A 23,428-nucleotide genomic window follows, 5' to 3' on the forward strand; every position below is an offset into this window, starting at 1 on the left:
AAATGCAAAACTGTTACTGTTTGGGGATAGAGGATGAGGTCGAACTGTCACGCTACGAAAAACTGCTCTTATCCACAACCACTGCGTTAATCAAGAGAAATATAGCGCAACTCTGGGGCTCTGAAACGGCACCAAGCTATGAGCAGTGGACCACGGATGTGGACATTTGTATTGCAATGGAGAAAAGAGTCTACACAGCCAGGGGCTGTCCTGAGAAAGGCCCAAAAATCTGGCAATAATGGGAGGACGCACACTGAAAGGTAGCCTCAGTCAGGAATCGGGCTAACATCCAAGGACATGCACAGAGATCGAAAATCATACACGACTGGCGTAACAAATGTAATTAGTAGTGCTAAGAGACTTCATTGAAATGGGTACACGGTGTGAATTTGTTGATGGGCGGGAAAGGGGTATAACCTTTACCTAGCTGCGCGAGATATATGTTTTCTTTATGTGTAGAAAAACAATAAAAATTGTATTAAAAAAATCAATGTAGGGCCACAAGCTGTTAGACTTGAAATAAATTCTTAGAGTTTGTACAGTACCTTTAAAATGAAGAAAAGATGCAGCAGATTACTCCTGTGCAGCTCTGCAGATCTCACTGTTCCTGGGCCTCAGTCGTGGGGACAAGAGGGAGGACGTCGGGGGACTCCCGTACTGCACTGGGACAGTCAAATCTTGCAACCGGCAAACTTGCTTATCAGTGGCTGTTCAGCATTTCAGCTTCTCGCGTCTACCGCAAACAGCAACACTGTGGTTCCTGGCCGTCGAGATGGACTTTCCTTGCTTCTGGGGTCCCGCACTCTGTTGAGGGGGCTCAGGCTTGGTCAGTCCTGCTGATTTATTCTAAACCTTCCAGCCATCACCTCTTTGTTTTTGCTATGTCACCCCGAGTGGGACGGGTATGCCCAGACGTGGGTCCCGTGCCTGCTGGGCCTAGAGACCCAAGCTACTCCTCACTGATGAGCCCCAACAAGGGTGAAACATGTTTGGGGATGCTTGTGGTCTCGTGCAGAGGGGATGTGGCCTAGCAGTTCGGGCTGGACTGCCCCATTTGGGGTGGGGCCAAGCCTGATTTGCATATGGTCTTTCCCTTCTGTAATGGCTTGGCAGGCGAAGAACGGTGGTCTGGAGGGTTGCCCAGAGCATTGCCAGTGGTTAAGATTTATTCTAAACCTTCCAGCCATCACCTCTTTGTTTTTGCTATGTCACCCCGAGTGGGACGGGTATGCCCAGACGTGGGTCCCGTGCCTGCTGGGCCTAGAGACCCAAGCTACTCCTCACTGATGAGCCCCAACAAGGGTGAAACATGTTTGGGGATGCTTGTGGTCTCGTGCAGAGGGGATGTGGCCTAGCAGTTCGGGCTGGACTGCCCCATTTGGGGTGGGGCCAAGCCTGATTTGCATATGGTCTTTCCCTTCTGTAATGGCTTGGCAGGCGAAGAACGGTGGTCTGGAGGGTTGCCCAGAGCATTGCCAGTGGTTAAGATTTATTCTAAACCTTCCAGCCATCACCTCTTTGTTTTTGCTATGTCACCCCGAGTGGGACGGGTATGCCCAGACGTGGGTCCCGTGCCTGCTGGGCCTAGAGACCCAAGCTACTCCTCACTGATGAGCCCCAACAAGGGTGAAACATGTTTGGGGATGCTTGTGGTCTCGTGCAGAGGGGATGTGGCCTAGCAGTTCGGGCTGGACTGCCCCATTTGGGGTGGGGCCAAGCCTGATTTGCATATGGTCTTTCCCTTCTGTAATGGCTTGGCAGGCGAAGAACGGTGGTCTGGAGGGTTGCCCAGAGCATTGCCAGTGGTTAAGATTTATTCTAAACCTTCCAGCCATCACCTCTTTGTTTTTGCTATGTCACCCCGAGTGGGACGGGTATGCCCAGACGTGGGTCCCGTGCCTGCTGGGCCTAGAGACCCAAGCTACTCCTCACTGATGAGCCCCAACAAGGGTGAAACATGTTTGGGGATGCTTGTGGTCTCGTGCAGAGGGGATGTGGCCTAGCAGTTCGGGCTGGACTGCCCCATTTGGGGTGGGGCCAAGCCTGATTTGCATATGGTCTTTCCCTTCTGTAATGGCTTGGCAGGCGAAGAACGGTGGTCTGGAGGGTTGCCCAGAGCATTGCCAGTGGTTAAGATTTATTCTAAACCTTCCAGCCATCACCTCTTTGTTTTTGCTATGTCACCCCGAGTGGGACGGGTATGCCCAGACGTGGGTCCCGTGCCTGCTGGGCCTAGAGACCCAAGCTACTCCTCACTGATGAGCCCCAACAAGGGTGAAACATGTTTGGGGATGCTTGTGGTCTCGTGCAGAGGGGATGTGGCCTAGCAGTTCGGGCTGGACTGCCCCATTTGGGGTGGGGCCAAGCCTGATTTGCATATGGTCTTTCCCTTCTGTAATGGCTTGGCAGGCGAAGAACGGTGGTCTGGAGGGTTGCCCAGAGCATTGCCAGTGGTTAAGATTTATTCTAAACCTTCCAGCCATCACCTCTTTGTTTTTGCTATGTCACCCCGAGTGGGACGGGTATGCCCAGACGTGGGTCCCGTGCCTGCTGGGCCTAGAGACCCAAGCTACTCCTCACTGATGAGCCCCAACAAGGGTGAAACATGTTTGGGGATGCTTGTGGTCTCGTGCAGAGGGGATGTGGCCTAGCAGTTCGGGCTGGACTGCCCCATTTGGGGTGGGGCCAAGCCTGATTTGCATATGGTCTTTCCCTTCTGTAATGGCTTGGCAGGCGAAGAACGGTGGTCTGGAGGGTTGCCCAGAGCATTGCCAGTGGTTAAGATTTATTCTAAACCTTCCAGCCATCACCTCTTTGTTTTTGCTATGTCACCCCGAGTGGGACGGGTATGCCCAGACGTGGGTCCCGTGCCTGCTGGGCCTAGAGACCCAAGCTACTCCTCACTGATGAGCCCCAACAAGGGTGAAACATGTTTGGGGATGCTTGTGGTCTCGTGCAGAGGGGATGTGGCCTAGCAGTTCGGGCTGGACTGCCCCATTTGGGGTGGGGCCAAGCCTGATTTGCATATGGTCTTTCCCTTCTGTAATGGCTTGGCAGGCGAAGAACGGTGGTCTGGAGGGTTGCCCAGAGCATTGCCAGTGGTTAAGATTTATTCTAAACCTTCCAGCCATCACCTCTTTTTTGCTTGGTCAGTCCTGCTTCCTGGGAGTCTGGATGATCTTCCTGGAGCTCTTGGCCAACTTAAAAGCAACGTACACAAACTGGTGTTCCCCTCTCTGGCTATACGGTTTCCAGCGGAAACTCTGGAAATTTCAACCAGCTGCGAGATGAATGTCCAGGAGGTTTACTTTTGAGTGGATTGGTGCCACCAACTTAAGGGAAGAAGTCTCCTTGCAGGGGCTTCTCTGTCGACGCAAACTTGGTGTTTCGGCACTGCAGCAGGGCTTCACCGCGCAAACCAATGGTCGAGGAGTTGCAGCAGGTGTCCTCTTCATGTTCTTCGGTTCCTTCGTCCAGTGGTCGACTCTGCCTTCCAAGCCAAAAGACTCGTCTTTTATACAGTTCTCTCCCTTTCATTCCAGCCTAGCTGTCACTCACCCAGCAGGGTGGCTGTCCTTGCCGGATAGTCAGCCAGCCAATCGCAGAGTGCATTTGGGTCTCCTAGGAGACTAAGCAGAGGGAGTTTCGGGCACCTCCCTCACTTCCTGCCTATCCCAGACACCCTGGAGCCAGATGCGGTCTTCACCCGTGAATCCCGCCAAAGGCAAAACCAACAAAGGGACCAAACCTGGTTTGGCGCACAGAGTAAATCTCAAGAAGCACCTTTCCACAAAGAAATGGCGAAAAAAGACAACCGGGGGCATTTTGACAAAAACGGCACCCTTGGGTGCTTTAGTGCAGCTGCGAACGCAGCACGCGGCATATGCACACCATGTTAGTAAAAACAAAACCACCATTACCAGCCATTCAGTGAGGAAAGGGTAACATAACATTGTTACACTAGAAGTTTGACAAAAGGGGATACTAGCCTCCAGCACCCTATTGTAAGAGTGTGCTGGGTCTAAAAAGTTACAAATGTAAGTAAAGTCAATTTCACTTTACTGCTCTGAGAAACAGTAGTTGATCCCAGAAAAGGTATTTAAACCTTGGGGGAAATCTAAGAGACTTCCCTGTGTCACTGCACTAAAGGTGCTGCGTGCCACAATGTAAAAGATGATGCCTCTGGAGTTTGGCAGACTCCACAACCAAAAGAAACAGTACAAAAAAATCACATTAAAATACATGAGAGAGTGGGAAAAAGGGTCACTCTCTCTGGGTTAAACCTGTTTCCCAACTCACTCAGTCTTTTACTTTACCCCTGGGAACCTTTTTCAACCCTTTGGATTGTATCTTTATGAAGTAATGATCATCTCCACCTATTCAAAAGGCATCTGCAATTCTGTGCAGTGTTGCTGGGAGCTCTATGAGCTGCCCTTTTTATTTGCCTTGTGATGACTACTGTTTAAATACTTTGCATCCTGCCTAACTTATTTTGTGGAATCAATACACCACACCTTGTGTTGAGTGCTGAGGGGACACAAATGATCCTTTTTCCACTTCTCCTGTAATTTTTTAGTTACAGTGACAAGTTAATCGGAGCAGCTGGTGGCAGTTACTACCTATTTTTAGTGAAACTCACTGCAGCTGCGACTGTAGCCCGAGTGTAAGAAACACATGGGTCACCATTGTACAAAAATGGTGCCGGCCTTTTTTCGCCAATTCTTGGTGACTTTTCTTAAGCCTTCTGCCATCTGGGTGAGGGAGGTCTCGCTCACTAGTCTTTGCCAGGCTCCCATTAGACGCCAGCGTGGGCCGAAAGACAGGAAGCTGGGAGCGCACAGAAACTGTTCTCCAGTATGTATGCTCGAATCCAGTTCTGACGGGGAGGCAGAACGTTTCCTTGGGACATCTACCACTAAGTATGAATGTGCCATGACTTCTGGTTGGCTGGGTTGAAGCATAGAAAGTTGACCGATTGAACAAAGAATGAGGAATAAGGACGTCTGCAGCCACCATCAGCTACCACCAGTGACCGTGACTGCTGCTGCTCCAACCTCCTCTTCTGTTGGTCAAGGAAGATCGAACTACTTCCTCCACTGGACTGCTGGGACCAACCATTCTTGCGACTATCTGCATTTTGAGCCGTTCCTCAAAGAGCTACGACTGTCCTGGGCTGCAATTCCCCCCAATACCCTGGACCAATTTGCTGCGCATGGTCTCCTGAAGCATGGTTTTGGTTGCAACTTTAGTGACTTTCCCACTCAGACATCTCCCCTTCCAAGTTGGAGACCGAGAAATGGCGAGAAGTGTGCCATGCGACAACAGTCATTGAACCGAAGCCTTTGTAGAGTCCCAACGAGCCAGTATTGTGAAGATAAGTCTGCTGGGGGTTCCATCGCAGGTAACGTACAGTCTGCCCCCACCAAAAGTTCCATCTTCAGCCTCCAGGCCAGGATTACTAACAGGAGCTGCTGTCTCCTCACATGGGGACCCGCACTGTCCTTCATGAAAAGGTACTGTCCCGCTCCTAGGTACTCGCCAGGGAGATTGCTGTATTAAAGCACTCCTCCCAAGATTGCCGAGACACATTGGGGTGGACAACCCAACTGTGTTCTTCCAGGCCCAAGGACACGGGGTCCTTTTGTCTTCAATCCTCCACGGGGTCTGCCTGACCGCCATGAACCACCTTTCAACTAAACATTTTACCTAGCTGCAACACAGAAGAAACTTGCTAGTTGGACACGCCTGCCCTTCTTTGTTCTTCCACCCAGTGTCCCTTGTCACTTAGTGTCCCCCACCGACTTGGAGACTTATTCTTAGAGATAGGGCTGGACTTTCTAAAGTATAGGTTGCCTAAAAGAACTTCGCAGTATCTGTTGCTTACCTCAAATGTTGGTTCTAAGACATTTGCTAAACTTGAATGCTACTCCAACTACTTCTGTGTATCATCTAAGTTTACTATTGTACTGAGTAATGTTTAACAAACGTCTTACAGTGTATAAATGTCAATAGGTTTACTTAGCTGTAATTCTAATACCGTTTTATTTGCTTCTTTGTTTATAATAAATGATAATATTTTTATAAAACTACTGTGTATAAGAGTATTCTTGACTATAGGTGTGCCCCGATGTCTTTGTACTTATCTACAGCCCTTCTCCCGCCTAGACTAAGCCTGGCTGCTTGTCAATTAATTCAGGCCAAACCTAAGAGTAGGAGCCCTGTACATCTAAAAAGGGAGTCTTCTGTACTCCTACCATCAGTGGACTTTAGTAAAACTAACACAGGCAAGTCCGGATAGAACTTGAGAATAATTAACATTTTGCCTTGGTCGGCATAAAGTACCAGATAGAAACTCCATATGCAAGGACAGGGGGGGGTTTCGGGACCCTTCCTCACATCCTGTCCTTCCAGACACACTGGAGTCAATGGCGGGCTTCAGGGCTGAAGCCCCCACAAGGCAGAACAAAGGGCTCAAACCTGTCCCAACACAGTAAAACCCAAGACCGACCTCACAAACAGAAAATGGTGAAAAAAGAAGTCACCCGTGGGTGCTGTACTGCAGCCGAGGTGGAACAGCACAATGGTAGGAAAAAAGTAAACCACTGCCACAGGCCATTTAAAGTAGTGAGGGCAACATACAAAATGTTACATGAGAATGTAGTATAAGGGGCTTTCTTGGTAACGCCCCAGCACTCTACATAAAATGGTGTGTGCTGGACCTACAAAGAGAAAAAGTAAAGTCATTTTCACTTTACTATTCTTAGGAACTAGTTCACACAAGAAAAGCTAGTTAAACCTTATGAGAAAACCAAAGGATTTCTCTGTGACACTGCAGTGAAGGTGCAGTGTATCCCCATACAAAAAGCAGATGCCTATGGAGTTTGTCAGACTCCAAACAGTGAACACACAAAATCCAAATCGGGCAAAAACACGAGAGTGAGAAAAAAGGTCACTCACTCCAGGGCTTAAATTACAAAAGTCCTAAATCCAGCAAAAGAGCTGGGCTTCTCCAAGGTTGAAGGGAATTAGCACAGAAATGAGAATTCTCCCCAACACCAATGCTGTGCTGCCAAGGAAACAGCAGTCAGATCATGGATAGAGTCACTCAAGTCATTTACTGCGCACACTGCTGGACAGATGCCACCCCTCACTCACCGCACGACTTACATAGGAGGCCTTAGAGCTGGGAAAGTGTGAGACCACCATGGAATGTGTCCTAGGCAGTGTTTTGCCCCTGAGGCTGCATTTATTTGCTGCAGGGATTGCAGACCTCACCACTCAGTCATTGCCTGCCTCCAAGTAAGTTATATAGGGACAAGTCATTTCTCATTGTGCCAGTGAAGCTGCAAAACAAATATACCACCAGCACACAGAATGATTTGATCACTTACTGCACTGTTGTGCGCTAAAGGGCTACATTTCTAAGCCTCAAAGTCGAACACTAAGTTGTCAAATTAAGGCATTCATCATTTGGACTCCAAGGCATCTTATAGCCATTTGGAGGTGAAGAGGTAAACTGAATTAACAGCTCGTCATGAATTCCTTCTCAGACTTCAAAGATAACATGATGTACTGTATTTGTATGCCAGAATTAAACCAATGGATTCCTCCGAAATCAAAATCGGTTTGTATTTGGTGCCTGCTTAAAGTAAGCAGTTTCTGTAGGGTTCCATTTTAAATGCAGTCTGCAAAATCATAATTTGCATGCAAAATGAATTCACTTACTGTTTTGTTTAAATAAATTTTGAAAATTAGATTATTTTTTACTCATTTTCCTATTTTGTTAGTTAATGCACAAAATATGCAGGGGACCAAACAGCACGCAAGTGTTAGTTCTAGTGGTTATATGCATGCAAAATGCACAGTTTACAAAACCCCATCTACAAGGGGACACTAAGTGGAATTGCTGCTATGAAGGGACTGAGAGCAGTAGAGTGGACTAAGTTTTGATCTTCAAACAGTAATGTTAGGGGACTATGTTTTTGGTATGGAAAGGATTTTGATAATATTTTACATAGATTACTAAGCTGTATAAAAGGGGGAGAAATATGAAGGATCTAAAGAGATAGAAAGCAAAGAAACGCATCACTTGTTTGTTTACCAAAGAATTGCGAGTGCAAGATCCTTCACAAAAAGTTGCGCATGAGAACGAATTAAAATCCTGTAACCCAGGACCTATTAACAAAATTTCACATCGACTGTTTTGACTCGAGGTTCCAATTGGCAACTAAATCCAGCAGGGGTCGCCCTTCTGGGGGACTTCTTAGTGCAATAAAGATCAGTGTGGGATTAAAAATTCTCCTCGGTGCTTGGAGTCCTGGTAGTGGTCTTAGAAATGCCTTATACCAGGGGCGCAATCTTCGTTCTGGTGATAAATATATATTTTAACCCCTTTTACCATTTAGGGAGGAAAATCAAGGAGATTAATTCTCCCTTGGTCGAAATGAATATCAAATATAAAAGGTCTCCATGTGATTATCACAGGCGATTTGAATGCTGAAATCCCAACAATAGATAACATTGGTGAGGAAATAGACCATAACATAGGTATTTTGTCGTTTGGATTTGGTAAGGAGGGTCAAATAATTGAGGGAGGACTTTGTGGCTGCCCCCGGAAAAAACTACAAGGTCACATCTGGTACACATTCTTCTCGAATTGGGGTCTTTACCATAAGAACCAGTTGAATAATAGATTGGATGATACTTCTACCTGGTCGAATGGCCTATTCACTTCTACAATTGATCATATATTCTTGTCTGAATAATACACATGCTTTGTGCAAATTGCCAAACTGATTAATAATGACTTTAGTGATCAAAGACGTCTCAAAATTGAACTGCATTTAAATCTTCAGCAACACCTGAGGAATTGGTATAGGCCAATTGTAGAGGTAAATTCAGCTAAAAATAGAATATCGTGGCACCCGGGCAAAATTTCAAAAATGAACACGGCTCTCAATGACAATTACGGGTTACAACTGGCAGAACGATGGAAGTTATTCTCAAGTGAGGAATTTAGTACCCATATCGGGAAAATAATCACCCGAGAACTCAACTCAAAGACTAGCATAGCTTGTCCTAAACATCCTCATGTTTTCGATCACTTAAACAAAAAATTGTGTAACAAAAACCTATGGAAAATTAAAATTCTCTCTCGATCAGGAAGGGAAAATTCTGTTAATCCGTAAAGAAAAACAAAAATTGAAAAATTGGTTGAAATTACACAAGGCTGAGATGTTACAAAAGGATAGTGAGGCTATGCTAAGAGCGCTAAAAGATGGTTCCTCTAGACATTTCTGGAAGCTTATCCACGCAATGGAATCCCCCCTATTATCGACTCGGGTGAATAGCTTGTCGGAGGAGGCCTGGGTAGGTCATTTCAGGGCACTTTATGCAGCGGATAAAGTCCAGGTATACCGATTCCGGGAATTCACGAACACGATTCGGAGTGCTTTTTTTCTGAATTTGAGATAGCGTCCCAAATTACAAAATCTAACCCTTCTAGAGCGGCAGGACCTAATGGCTTATCGAACATAATATTTAAGGCAGACCCATTCCTATGGACAAACTCTCTCTTTATCCTGTTGGGGAACATTGCAATTTCGAAGTTTATTCCATCATCCTGGAGAATCTCATATGTCATTCCTATATACAAAAAGGGGGATAGGGATGACCCTCAAAACTATCAGCCCATATCCTTACTGGATGCCGATTCTAAGATTTTTGCTGGCTTGGTTCTGCACTTGAGTGGACAGAAAAAGTCAATATTCCCTCGCAACCAGTTGGGCTTCAGAAAGCAAATGGGAACAGAATTGGGTGGTTTAATATTTTCACTATTACAGGATAATCAAAGTACGAGAGTAGCCAGCCCGAATTTTGTGGCAAGTATAGACCTATCACAAGCATTTGATAGAGTGAATAGGTCCCTACTGTGGTCCAAAATAGCATTACTAGGAATGCCTAAGAATATTTTATCTCTCCCAATTAATTTGCACAAGGGATCTGTGATTAAAGTCAGAATGAACCAGGATGGTAAACTCAATCCCTATGCACATGTGGAACTTCAGCGTTTGATAAATACATTCACGGAATATATAGATGTTAATGGACTAAAGATAAAGGAAAAAAAGTCTATAATTCTAATATTGGGACCAAATAAATCTATAAGACATAGCTGGTATTTAAAGAATCATAAGCTCGAGACTAGACGATCATTTGTGTATTTAGTATATTCCATTTTTGCTAACTTAACAAAAAGTGCATATTTTAATGTGCTGGAGGTCATTATATATGAATTAGGCCTTCAATCGCTGAAAAGCCAAATTGAAAGGAAAAAATTGGCATTACTAAGAAAATTATTATTGGAATCAGGCAATAATTTATACTCATTTCTGAGCCTTCAGCAGAGATTGGGGACAACTAAATCAATTTTTGTATTATCACTGTATGAATTGTCACGAACAATGCTTGCTAAAATCGGCACAGATTTGGAACTCCTGATTAGTAATCCTATTCAAGTGAAAAATTGAATCAGATGGGCAGAAACTATGGTAAAAGTAAAAAGTTCATTTTTATACTCTGATATGGTATCAGATTGGAAGTCGGTGGGTGCCTTGGAACCATATTTAGCAAAATCCAGAGAAAATAACAAAGGAGGTGCAATGTTATGCGGTTTCGTTTTAATGTACTGGCCACTGGGCAAATACAAGAAATTAGAGATAAACTGGGGAAAGGTCACGTTCCATGTCGTTTCTGTAAGAGTCCAATCATAAAAGAAACTTTAAGACATCTACTGTTAGAATGTGAAATTATTAGCAAGGAGCGTGAAACCTACTTCGGAAAGTTTGCATCACCAACAGTGAGATACTTCCCAGATGTAATTTGGTGGTATATGCTTCATGGCAACTCAATCCCTTTAAAAATTTCAACTGTACGATTTCTGTCGACTGTATGCAAGCTATTTAAATTTAGTCTTTGGAATAATTGAAATTACTATTGCAGTATCTATATTATCCTGGATTTTATATTTTGTGCATTTCCCTTTGTAGTAGAACATTTGCATGTTTGTAAACAAAAAAGAAAATGTGTTTTGTTTTTAAAATGAAAGTATAGAAATATGTTAAGTCTGTTGAAACTTAGGTAATTTGCTTCTGTAGTATGTATGGCAACATGAATTTTGTTATTTGTATGTTTTCTTTCTCTTGTATTTGTTTTGTTCTTGAAACCAAATACAAATAACTAAAAAAAATATGAAGGGTATGGGAGCCTGGAGAGCTGGCAGGAGATCCATATATTCATAATGGAGGAAACCAGTAAATATCTTCAGAGTTATCCAGGGTGGGAGGTGTGTGCCTCAAACCTGCCCCATCTGAATAGTGAAGTTCGGACTCCATGCCGGTTCAATCCTTGCTGACCACTGTGCCAAGACATGAACAGGGGCCCATGTGCCAAATACGGTGAAGCTTTGTGGCAAAATATGGAAAACGACCACACTTCTCCCCCCCCCCCCCCCTCCTGGCTTTAGATGGTGGGTGGTACAGCCACATTCAAACCACCGCTGGGAGGTAGAAATCAGTTTCTCTCAAAGCAAATTATGGCAGTTTGGTTCGACAAGAATAGAAGGCCAAAATGCTCTTTCCACATGGTCCCAGTCTAAGAATGACAGAGTACAAATGTAGAAGCTTCGCAATCCAATCAGGGTTCTTAGATCGGGAAAGAAGATTGAACATTCCCAAAATACTTAAATAACTTGTAGTCAAGAAAATGTGTGTGCGCGCAGTTTCCCCCTACACCAGGCTGTGCCCACAGAATTTCTCTCCTATGCCCCATGCTCACGAGCCAGTCTTCCACCACTTTAGTGCTGAGCGGATTCAATCTAAGGCAACTGGTGGCCTTACCTGCAGTTTGCGTAGCTGCTTGATGGCTTCCTCTCGACCCTTGTTGGCCGAGTCAATCTGTCCTTCCAAGTCCTTAAGATCCAACTCTAGCTTCTTACGAGAAGCCACAGCAAGAGATCGCTGCTTCCGTTCGTCCTCCAATTCAGTTTCCATCTCCTTCACCTAAGGCACAAAAGATATTGTAAATTGAAAGCAAACTGGGCTAAAAGTAAAGCAAATTAGAACTCCAACAAATGAACTCCTGGAGCGGTGACACTTCGCTGTATTCATTATTCTTACTTTTTAAGACAGTTGCATATCTGGTGTGAAAGTCGGGGACTCAGCCTTTAGGCCTGAGCCACATTAACGGAGGTAGATGTTAAGCAAGAATTGATGTAGTAACCCTGTGGTAGACTACACAACCCCGGTCCTCTTGGTATTAGGTAACCCACCAAATAGGTATAGGTCCGTACTACACAGGTTGGTAGTGTGACTGAGCAGCCAGGCATCTCAAGAGGGGTAAATGTGAGCTGTAGCATTTAAATTCACCAATACAAGTATGCAAATAACACTAACACTCAAGGTTTTCTAGTAAAATTATTATCTATCGGTCACTTTTAAATAAGCATGCTTTAAAAAGGGGCAATGCAACAAGAACAATCCACTAGTCAATCAAGTAGATCCTCTTTAGAGATGCTTCATACACACTTCCTACACCCTGAGGCAACTTCAACTAGGACAGTAAATTAATAGTTACTCACTGTAGTGACTAACATACTCCTTAGTCCATAGCCCCCTTTCCTCCATACTGCATGGGCGTCCCTCGCTAGGGACGGGAAACGGAACCCCTTTCACCAGAAAAAAATGTCTTCCCTTTAAATTTAGAGGTGCGCAGCCCTGGTAGCAGCGCTCCCACCGACTCTGCCCACCGGCACCACTCCTCAGTCCCCATTGACGCATCGACATTACCACCATTGCCTAATGACACCAGTATTAGGGGTGTGAATGGTGGGACGTATGGCGGAAAGGGGATTATGGACTAGGAACACGTTAGTCACCGTGGCGACTATTAATTACTCCTATGTCCCCGACCCCTTTCCTTTATACTGCATGGACAATTACAACTGAATCTAGCTCCGGGTGGAGAGGTGATCCTCCTTAGGAAACCAAGATCCTTAGAACTGCCTGTCCGAAAGCCACGCCTGTCTTAGAGCCGGCATCCAAACAGTAGTGCTTACAGAAAGCCAAAGGGGGCTGAGGTGGCCGCCCTGCTGATGACCTGCCACAGAAGGTCATCTCTGGAATGAGACAGCCATGGCCTTGGCTCCGACAGCGTGGGCATGCATGTTAGCTGGAAGTGGTTTGTGCTGCCCCTCACACCTCCTTGATGGCCGAAACCATCCACCTTAATATAGAGGCCTTGGATGCCTGGTACCAGGTCCTTGACCCCCCCCCCCCCCAACACACACACCCCACCGATGATAAACAGAGCATCTGACTTGCAGAAGGTCTTGGTTCTGCCCAGACAGAATTTCAGAGCACATCTGACATCCAGAGAGTGTAAGACCCTTTGAGCATCATCCTAAGGGTCAGCAAAAAATGTAGGTAACACGATCTCTAGATTTAGATGGAACAAAGAGACTACTTTTAAGTAGGAACGCGGGGAGCGTTCTCAGGCCCACTTAACCTTGTAAAACAGTGTAGGTTTCTAAAGCCACCAGAGCCTGCAACTTGCTGACTCTGCGAGCTGAGGTGAGATCCACCAACAGAGCTGTTTTAATGGTGACCAGTCTGTCTGCAGATGCCATTGGCTCGAAGGGTTTGTGCACCAATGCACCAAACACTAAACTGAGATCCCACACCAGGTGTGATTTCTTGATGGGCGGGTAGAGCCTGGTGAGGCCCGCCAGATGTCGCTACACCACTGGGTTGGAGGAGATCAGCTCTTCCTCCGTATTCCTGTAGGCGCAGATAGGTGCGGCATGTGTCGATTTGCACCAGAGTGAGCGAGGTGCTCAGAGAAGAGCACAGTCTAATGTGCAAGTAAGAGGGGCGATCTCCTTAGAGTCTACCCAGTGACAGACCCTAGTCAATTTTCTCTTGTACTGGCTACAAGTAGCCTTGCTCCTAGCACCCTGAATGATGTCCAGGCTAGCCCGAGACAGGCTCAGTCAGGTGTTTTAGTGTGACCTGCTCAGGAACCACGCTGCGAGGGCTAATTTCTGTGGCGCGGGGTGGATGACCCTGCCCCCCTGCTGCGAAAGAAGGTGAGCTGGGCCCAGCGGCATGTGAATGGGGCCTGTCAGAGAGGTTGAGAAGCTCCGAAAACCATGGCCTGGCCGGCCACCACAGAGCTATCAGAATGATTCGGAGGTGACATGATTCCTTATCGTGCAGATCACCCTGTGGACCAGGGGTCTGGGAGGGAATGCATACGCTGTGATGCCGTTCCATTGTATCTGGAATTCGTCTCCCAGGGAGCTGGGGCCCAGCCCTTGCCAGGATGTAAACTGCTGGCACTTCCTGTTGGCCCAAAGGATGTCCCCATCTGCTGAAAATCCCAAGCAGGACCTGATCGTTCAATTGCCATTCGTAATTGTCCACTCCTAGTCTGCTGAGCCTGTCTGCTTACAGGTCGACCTCACCCGGAAGGCGGATGGCCATAAGGTAGATGCTCTTCTCCAGGGCCCAATTCCCACATGCCGAATGCTAGGTTGCACAGAGGCGGGGACTTGGTGCCACCCTTCTTGTTGACAGTACAAGCTGGTGGAGTTGTCTGTCTGGATGAGGGCAACCTATGAGCGGGAGGAAAGCTTTGAGAGCTAACCAGTTAGCCTTCAGCTCCAGCCAGTTGATACGAGACTCCTGCAGGAATCATACTCCATGGACACTATGGCTGTCCAGGGTGCGCCCCCCCCCCCCCAGGCTGCCGGAAGGGCTTACCAGTCCTCAGGTTGCAGTTCCTGGACCACCATGTGAGGTCCAGGTGGAGAGAAGAAGGAATGCTGACAAGCTCTGCTTGGGAGCCCCACTCCAGATTCCATGAGGCTGTGAAGTGCAGCTATAATCTCCCCATCTTGAGTCTGTGGGTTACGGCCAGTAGAGCTGCTGCCATGTTACCCAAGAAATGCTGGTACCACCAGGCCGAGGTCACTTCTCGGCTGAGGAAGTGACACGCCGTTACGCTCACCTGGTATCCACGGGGACGCCACCCAGCCGGGCTGCTCGCTAGTATGTTTCTCAATGGTTCCCAGATGTGGGGTTGCGGGGAAGGTTCCACCTGAAAATACAGGAGGGCTGTGTTCAAGACTGGCCTATCGAGGTAAGTATCCTCCCTCCACCCCGTATGGTTTCAGCCCTACTGGGTCCTCTCCTCACCTTGTTGTAGAATTAGGCGTGCTCTCCGCCCTGCCTTCTTTGCAGGGGCGCGTTGTCTTTCATGGGCGTGTGCGGTCCAGTTACTTCACTGACGCCGGCCCGTTTGAGGTCTTTCAGGTAGGTGTTATTGCTGTTTTTCCGTATTTTTGTTATTCCTGCATGCCTTTCTTTGTTTAGTAAGGTCTCTTTTCTCCCTTAGATACGCGGACTTCAGCGTAGCGAACTGACTTTGAGCCTCGCCAGTCAATGATGGCGCGTAATGAGCGCTATGCTGCGGTAAGTAAGCGCTATGCGCAGCGCTGCAATGTCTTGCCTTTGCTAACCCGTTTTCCTTCTTTTCTCGTAGGTCGCAGTGTTCTCCCAGCGCGTGTGGATTTCCGGAGCGATGTCAGCCGAGAGGCGACCAGCCAGGTAAGCCTTTTGAGCAGTTAGTTGTTTTACAATGTCTCTTATGCCTTCTTTAATGTTGTCTTTACCTTCCTCTTTCAGGTGTTTCAGTCCGGGAGGCGTGCAGATCCAAGGAAGCTGTTTACAGGAACTGCGAGCGGATAAAGATGAAGATTGCAGGTAAGATTCTGCTGCTAACGGTGTTCCTTTTGTCTCCTTGCAGGATCTGCTTCTCCGAGGCTCGTGGGTATAGCTGGACACTGTGAACATCACATTGCAGACTGCAAAGTAACGCAAAGCGTGTGGTCTTGTTCAGGTGTGGTTTAAATAGCCCCAACAAAGTAGTCCAGGTAAAATAGTCCCTAGGCCACCACACCCAAAACACTATACCGCATAGCTTGGTTCCTAGGAGTCAAGGTATGTGGATGCCTCCATGTTGGCTGAAAGCCTCAATAAAGTAGTTCCCTGAACACATGTCTTTCACGGTGTATGAGCCTGGCGCCATAGGCGCCAGGACTGGCCCCAAGAGGGCCTTTGAAGTGGATGCCAGGCCTTAGAGACCGGAGTCCTGATCCCACCTGACCAATGGGCTTGCTAGTGGGGATTCGGGACGAGGGTCGTGACACACGCGGCCGCTTTGATCGCCCTGATCTTGTCCTCCGAGAGGAAAACTCTCGGAGCTCGTGTTCCAGATGAGGGCCAGAAAGGTCAGACTCGAAGTAGGCTGCAGCTGAGACTTGAAGTTGATGGAAAAACCCAGTTCGTGGAGAGTGGTCATAACAGTGGAGGAGGTGTGGTGCACCGCCTATAGGGAACTCGCCCTGATGAGCCAGTCGTCCAGGTATGGGTAGACGTGGTGGCCCGCCACTGCATTCTTTAGTCTGGTAAAAACCCTGGGGGCTGAGTGGAGGCCAAATGGTAGAACCTTGTATTGGAAATGGCAGCCCAGGAGCCTGAACCGCAGAAAGGATCGATAAGGCTGCCAAACAGGGGCGTGTAGATAAGCGTCCTTCAAATCCAGGGTGCACATCCAGTCTCACCTGCACTGTGTCTCGGCTATGAATGCTGGCGTAACCATCTTGAATGTTTGAAGAGGTAGGGAGATGTTGAGGGTGGAGAGGTCCAACGCAACTGCCAGGCCAGCCAGGTTCTTTTTTTTGCAATGCAGAAATCCTGGAGTAGAAACCAAGCCTCGCTGGGAGGCTGCGACTTCTTCCACTCCCTGGCTCTTGATAAGCGACTGAATTTCCGCCAGCAGAGTTGCTGCCCCAATCTGTGGGAGTGGAGGGGAGGAGGGAGGCGAGGAAGGAATCGGTAGATGGTACCCCGTGGACACTACAGATAGAATTTCAGACCCCTGGATCCTGACACCAAAACTGCGTGAAGGGCAAGCTTGCCCCCCACTGGAGACATGTGGACCCGGAGGGGTGAGTCATGCCTTTTTCCCCTCGAGGCTGTTGGAGGGGGACTGAAGCCCTTTTGTTGTTTGTGCCGGTGCGGACTAAGAACGATCAGGCTGTCTAGACCTCTGTTCTTGGAAGCTCCGGAACCAGCCAAAGGCCTGCCCCTTATCAGAGCATTGATGCGACTGGGTGTATGCCTTGGGCGTGGCCTTTGTTAGGATAAAGACTTTGCAGTTTTGGAACTATTTCTTTTTATCTAGCTCCTCATCTGTGGTGGAGTGAAAGGTCACCACCCTCAAATGAAAGGTCCAATATGCGTTCCCGACGTCTGGGTTCAATGTAGTAGCCCAAAGTCAGGCAGTCCTCATGTCCGTGGCGATGCACATGGACCTGCTGAAGGTTTTGTGGGCCACGTTGGACTCCATTATGTCATGTGCCACCAATTTAGCCTCCCCCAGCCCCGCATTGAAACATGCCTGGCTCTGCACCAGAAGTTAAGAAGGAAGCAGCTATTTCCCACCAAAGCCTCTGGTTAACAGCTGCCAGCATGGCATCCGCGTTGGATTGAAGAAGGTGCAGTGAGAAGTTGGAATAAAGCTTCTTTCCGTAAGCCTCAAATATCTCCTCCTTGCCTAACAGCGCAGAAGACGAGGTGGCGGAGGACTGAGTCTTTGAGGAGTGACGCTGCAGCGATCACTGAAGAGTGCGGTTGAGGGTGTGCCGACAGCAAGAGTGGCTCCCCCTCTATTTGCCTATACTTGGTGCCGATTGACAGGCTGGGTGAGTGGGGCTTAAACCAACCCTTTTTGGCCAAGGCAACAACATCCTTCTACATCGGGAACCCTATTCTAGCCACGGGGCGTAGAGTGAGGACCTCGGCCAGGACCCTCACCTCCGGTTGTTTGACTTCGAGTTGAGGAAACCCCCAAGTACTCTGCCAAACCTGCGAGCTGTTGATGGAAGTCCTTGGCTGACGCCGGGTGTGTCGGGGTCCTCTTCCTCAGTGTCCACCAGGGTGTCCGGCTGGTCCAGAGCGGGTGTAGGAGTGCTGGGTCCCAAGGGGTGTGGGGACCAGAGCCGGAGACTACAGCAGAGGCTGGTGTGTAACTACCTGAACTGTGGGAGACAGGGGAGCCTGAATCGAAGGAGCCGGCAAGGGCAGCAGGGGCCTGTGGCGCGGGAGCCTAGGGGGAATGACTATAGACGCTGGAGGGAGCATGTCCCTGATCACATTCATACTGAAGGATGCCCCCCCCCCCCCACCCCATCTGAGAAGATCGAGAGTGAGGACCTTTTCAAACATGTCCTCACAAGCTGGTGGGGTGGGAGGTGATATTGACAGGGTAGCGGGCAGCTGCTGGGCCCAGTGCGTACTCCGTCTAGCCGGGTGCAGGGTTTACCTGCCCTGTGATGCTGCTGGTTAAGCTGTAGGCCATGTACCGGTTTGACACCAGTCCCACCTTTTAACTCGTTCTCCCACCTGCTTCGCTCCAAGGGGCGGTATCTGACGAGCGCCCATTTTGTCTGGCGCAGCGGCAATTTTGTCAAGCTGCATGCCGAAGTTGTGGTGCTTGGGCCTGCCCTCCTGCAGGACTCTTGGCTTTTGAGCATGAGAGCTACCCTCAACCTCAGGACGGGGCCTGGTAGGAGTGTTGCCCTCAGCAGTATCGCCGGTAGTGCTGAGTGAAGGCGCCCACACAGACATCTTGCCAATGGCGTAGCCCCTTGGGTGTACACCCGGTCAAAGAACCTTGCGGTCCCTCAGCACCGTCTCCGGAATGATTTAATGACCCTCTCGGACTGACAGCCGGTAGCTGGAATAGCCTCTGTATCGGTGCGAGAATCTGAACGGTTCCCCCCGCTCTGGCGTTTCCGTGGGAAGGAGTCGACCTTGCAGGGTGCGATGGAAAAAAAAGCGGCCCTACCTTGGGCTTGGACTTACGTCTGACTAAGTCCTTCAAGTCCTCTGGCGGCGACTTCTCGAAGAGCTCTCTCCACCTAGCTAGCCTTTTCTTCAGAGCATGCGGTGTAAGCGCTGTACAACCCTCCCAGCGGGGTTCGAGCCAATGCAGCGGAGGCTAAGAGCGTGGGGGGAGTAAAAGTCTTGCACAAAGTTTGAGTTTGTTGAAGAAAAATCACTGTAGGGTCACAAGCTAGTTAGAGCTGAAATCAACTCTACAAAGCAGCTACGGCAAGTCTCAACTGGGAAAAGCAGAACTACAGCCAAAGAGGTAAATATCTTAAAGTCAGAACAGTACCTTTGGTTAGAAGAAGAGGATCCAGCTGGCTTCTGGCTGGTTGCAGTGATGCAGAGCCCGTGTCCCTGGGCCTCAGTCGTGGTATCAAGAGGGAGAACTCCTGCACAGCAATTCAAAGGTCGCTGCAGCTACTGGCATTCTTCGGGACAGCAGTACTTTGCGGATTCATTGCTCGCTAAACACCACCAAGGTTCTTGGTCACTGGTTAGGCTTCCTTCACTCCTTGAGTCCAGCACTCTGGTGAGGCGACTCGAGCTTGGGTTGTCTTGCTTTGGGAGAGTTCTCAGGAGACTCCTGGAACTTTTGGCCGGCTTACAGACGTTGCACTAGACTATGGATTTCTCGACCCCTAGCACTCGGTCCCAGCCAAGTTCCTCTTGGGGTTAGTTGGTCCCACTAACCCAAGGGAAGAAGTCGTCCCCTCCGGAGCTTTTCTTGTCCATCAGAAAAAGGAGTTTCAGCACAGCAGCAGGGCTTCAGCGGGCAGTTCAACGGTCCAGGAGGATGCAGCAAACTTAGTTCACAGTTTCTTCACCAGGGTGTTATTCGCAGTGGTCGACTATCTTCAGACCAAGAACCCTCTTCTTTTAAGCAGGCTTCTCCCATTCATGCACAGCCTACCTATCACTCACACAGCACAGCAGGGTGGCTGTCCTGCAAGGACAGCCAGCCATTCAGATCTGGGTGCATTGAGCCAACCATGAAGACAAAATGACGGGAGTTTCAGGCACCACCCTTACTTTCAGACACACTGGAGCCAGAGGCGGATTTCAGTACTGAAGCCCGCCAAAGGCAAAACTAACAAAGGGCTTAAACCTGGTTTGGCGCGCAGAGTAAAACACAAGAAAGACCTAACAAGCAATGGTGAAAAAAGAAGACCGGGGCCATTTTGACACAATGGTCACCCATGGGTGCTATACTGCAGCTGAGGATTCAGCCTGCGGTAGAAAAGCACAATTGTAGGAAAAATGAAACCACTGCCAGCAGCCATTTAAAGTAGTGAGGGTAACATACAAAATATTTACATAAGTAGGAAAAGGGGCTACTAAGTAACCCCCCCAGCACTCCACATAAGATGGGGTGTGCTGGACCGACAAAGAAAAAAAAGTAAAGACAATTTCACTTTACCATTCTTAGGAACTGTAGTTCACCCAAGAAAAGGTATTTAAACCTTATGAGAAACCTAAAGGATTTCTCTGTAACACTGCACTGAAGGTGCTGTGTGTCGCCATGCAAAAATTAGATGCCAATGGAGTTTGTCAGACTCCAAAAACAAAGTCAACACATAATCCAAATCAGATCAAAATACATGAGAGAGTGAGAAAAAGGGTCCAGGGTTAAAATTAAAAGTCCTAGAGTCCAGCAAAAGAGCTGGGGGTCTCTAAGGTGGGAGGAATTGAGCACTAAAATGAACATTCTCCCCAACAACCCCACCTTATTTGTCCTTCTCCTTGCCCTACCATCAAGCCTGCCAAGGCTTGAGTGTGTCAGAAGGCAGGAAGCGAGGGGAGGAGTTCAAAACACTGCAGTCCTTTGTCTTCCAGCCTGCTTGCTTGCTTGGAACAGTTCCAACTGGGAGGTTGGCTATCCTGAAAGGACTGCCACCCCAGCAGGTTTGAGTGTTGCATGCCTCTTGACTGGCTGGGTTCCTGTATAAAGTTCTGATCCTGAGAGGCGAAGAGGTTGTTGACCACTGAACCTGAATCCAAATAGGAAGATTAAGAAAAGCCAGCTGAGACTATATTCCCATTGACCGGAGAGGCTGCCGTGTAACCGGAGCCTGTTACCTTTTCAAGCTACCTGGGGGTCCCAAAAATGACAACCAGGGTGTAGCGAGATCCACTAGACTCAAGACCACCTGCATTTTGAGCCAACCCTCGATGTGCTGCAAGCTTGCTGGGCTGCAATACACCAATACCCTGGGACCTCAAGCCATTGTGCGGTGCACGGTTTCCAAAATCTGTATCTCGCTTGAAACTTTGGTGGCAGCCTACTGGACCTCTGGAGACCCAATTTGAATCCTTGGAGTCCCCTTCACAAGAGTGCTGGACCCGGTGAGTGACGAGAATCCGACCAGCAATATTCATTGAGTCTTTCCTTGGCTCCAGAAAGAGCACCAAAGACGCAACCAGACTTGAAGAAACTCTTGCCTGGCGTCTTCCCTGTTGATCCTTGCTGCAAGTTCCCATCCAGTGTCCAGTCTCGGAGCTGGTTGAATTTCCCCAGAGTTGCTGCAGGAACTGTAGAGCCAGGGAGAGGGACACCAGATTGTGTGCATTACTTTTAAGCTGGCCTAAAGCTTTTAGAAGATTTTCCGGACTCCCACGAAGCAGGACTGACCAAGCCTGACCCCCATCAGTAGAGTGTTGGACCCCAGAAGCAAGGAAAGTCCACCTTGACAGCCAGGAACCACGCTTATTACTATTTGCTGTACCACAAGGAGCTGAAATGCGAAACAGCCACTGAAAGTAAAGTTTGCCGGTTGCCAGTGCAGGACTCAAAACGTCCTCCCTCTTGTCCCCACGACTGAGTCCCAGGAACAGTGAGATCTGCAGAGCTGCACAGGTACAGACGTCCTCAGCTGCATCTTTTCTTCACCAAGGTAGTGTAAAACAAGTCTAAGAGAGCTTACCTCTTACTGTGGAAGTGCTTGTAACTTCTGCAACTCACAACTTTAATCAGCTTGTGGCCCTACATTTGATTCTTCTTTTTATTAAAGATCCTAAGAACTTGTGCACAGACTTTTCCATTTACTTACCTGAAATGCTGCATCCATTTATCTTGGCCTACGTGTATTTCTAATAAACCTTTACTTTTTAAAATACTTCTGTTTCTTTTGAACCATTTGTATGCTACAGGTATTTGTACTTTCATACATCCCTCTATCCCTTCGAAGATAAGCCTGGCTGCAGCGCCTACGATACCAAATACTCGGGTGGTACAGCCTTATACTAGGGCTAGAGTTTTGTACTGCCTCCGTGGACAGTTTTGTGAAGCCCTTAATTGGACTTCAGAAAAGTGGCCCCTACAGCCTAAAACGTGAAAAGCCTTTCCAGATCCACAAGGGTGGCCTATCAGAACCCCACACCAGTGCTGGTCCGGCACACCCTTTTTGCCACTAACCTACCCAAAATTTTCCCCAAAAGACTCAGCAGTCTCCTCTATAGTCTTTCTTCAATCAGATATCCCTCAGTAGTATATGTCCTCCTATTCTAGCAGAAACTACATCCCATTCGGTCCTGGAGGAATATTTTGCCTCAATACGCCATCACTTTCCCAAATACAAATCCACTACAACAGTCCTACAACCATTCAACCCCAGAAGCTCCCGTTGCCAATCATCACTGCCTGATTCTTTTGATTATCCAGTTTTCCTACTCGTGTACATCCTGCAATTGCATTTGCTCTGCACAGTTTACAGACATCAGTTCTGCATGATTGGTTAGATTTCCTTACCTGCCGCACAAGTTGCTTTTTCTTGTCTTCACTCTGCTCATCTCGTCCCTGGAGGTCACGCTCAAACTGGGCCTTCATGGCCTGCAGGTTCACCTCAAGTCGGAGTTTGGCATCCTCTGTAGCCTGCAGCTCATCCTCCAGCTCCTCCAGCTGAGTTTTCATCTCTTCCACTTGCTGCTCCAATGCACGCTTGGACTTCTCCATTTCATGCACCTGCAGCAGGGAAACGGGTAATCGGGATCAGTCACTGAAAATACTATTGTGTAGTAAAGCTAAGAATGGGACTAGATTTCATCTGACCAAAACCTGGGAGAAACACGGGAGCCAGGTAGACGGCACATACAAATTCATGCTAGATTGAGGCACTTGCTTAAACCAAGACTCCTGCAGAGGTGAAGAATACTTACACTCTTCCCCACATCATCCTTGGAGCTGACCAGGTCCTCCATCTCTGTGCGCAGCTGCTTATTGAGGCGTTCAAGCTCCGATTTCTGCTCCATAGCCTCCTCCAGTGCACGGGCTAGTGCTAGAGCCTTAGTTTCCTTCTCACGGGCTTCAGCTTCAGCTCGATCACGCTCTTCAGCATACTTGGCAGAGATGGTCTTCTCTTCACCCAGCATCTTAAAAGGGACAACACAAGTCTAATTTCAGCCCATGGGAGTATATGTTT

General features: G+C 48.1%; 1 protein-coding gene across 2 annotated transcripts in view; it reads right to left on the reverse strand.

The window, feature by feature from the left end:
- Nucleotides 1-23,428, reverse strand: part of MYH9 (myosin heavy chain 9) — a 500,061-nt gene that overhangs the window by 81,864 nt on the left and 394,769 nt on the right. For both annotated transcript variants that reach the window (XM_069654373.1, XM_069654374.1), the window contains exons 32-34: nucleotides 23,166-23,378; nucleotides 22,759-22,971; nucleotides 11,898-12,059 (exon numbers count right to left, since the gene is read on the reverse strand). In XM_069654373.1, coding sequence (XP_069510474.1) covers nucleotides 11,898-12,059; nucleotides 22,759-22,971; nucleotides 23,166-23,378 — 588 coding nt within the window. The remainder of the gene's footprint in view (nucleotides 1-11,897; nucleotides 12,060-22,758; nucleotides 22,972-23,165; nucleotides 23,379-23,428) is intronic.

The sequence above is a fragment of the Ambystoma mexicanum genome, chromosome 3q (genome assembly GCF_040938575.1).
Source record: "Ambystoma mexicanum isolate Mex_15411 chromosome 3q, UKY_AmexF1_1, whole genome shotgun sequence".
Classification (NCBI taxonomy): Eukaryota; Metazoa; Chordata; class Amphibia; order Caudata; family Ambystomatidae; genus Ambystoma; species Ambystoma mexicanum.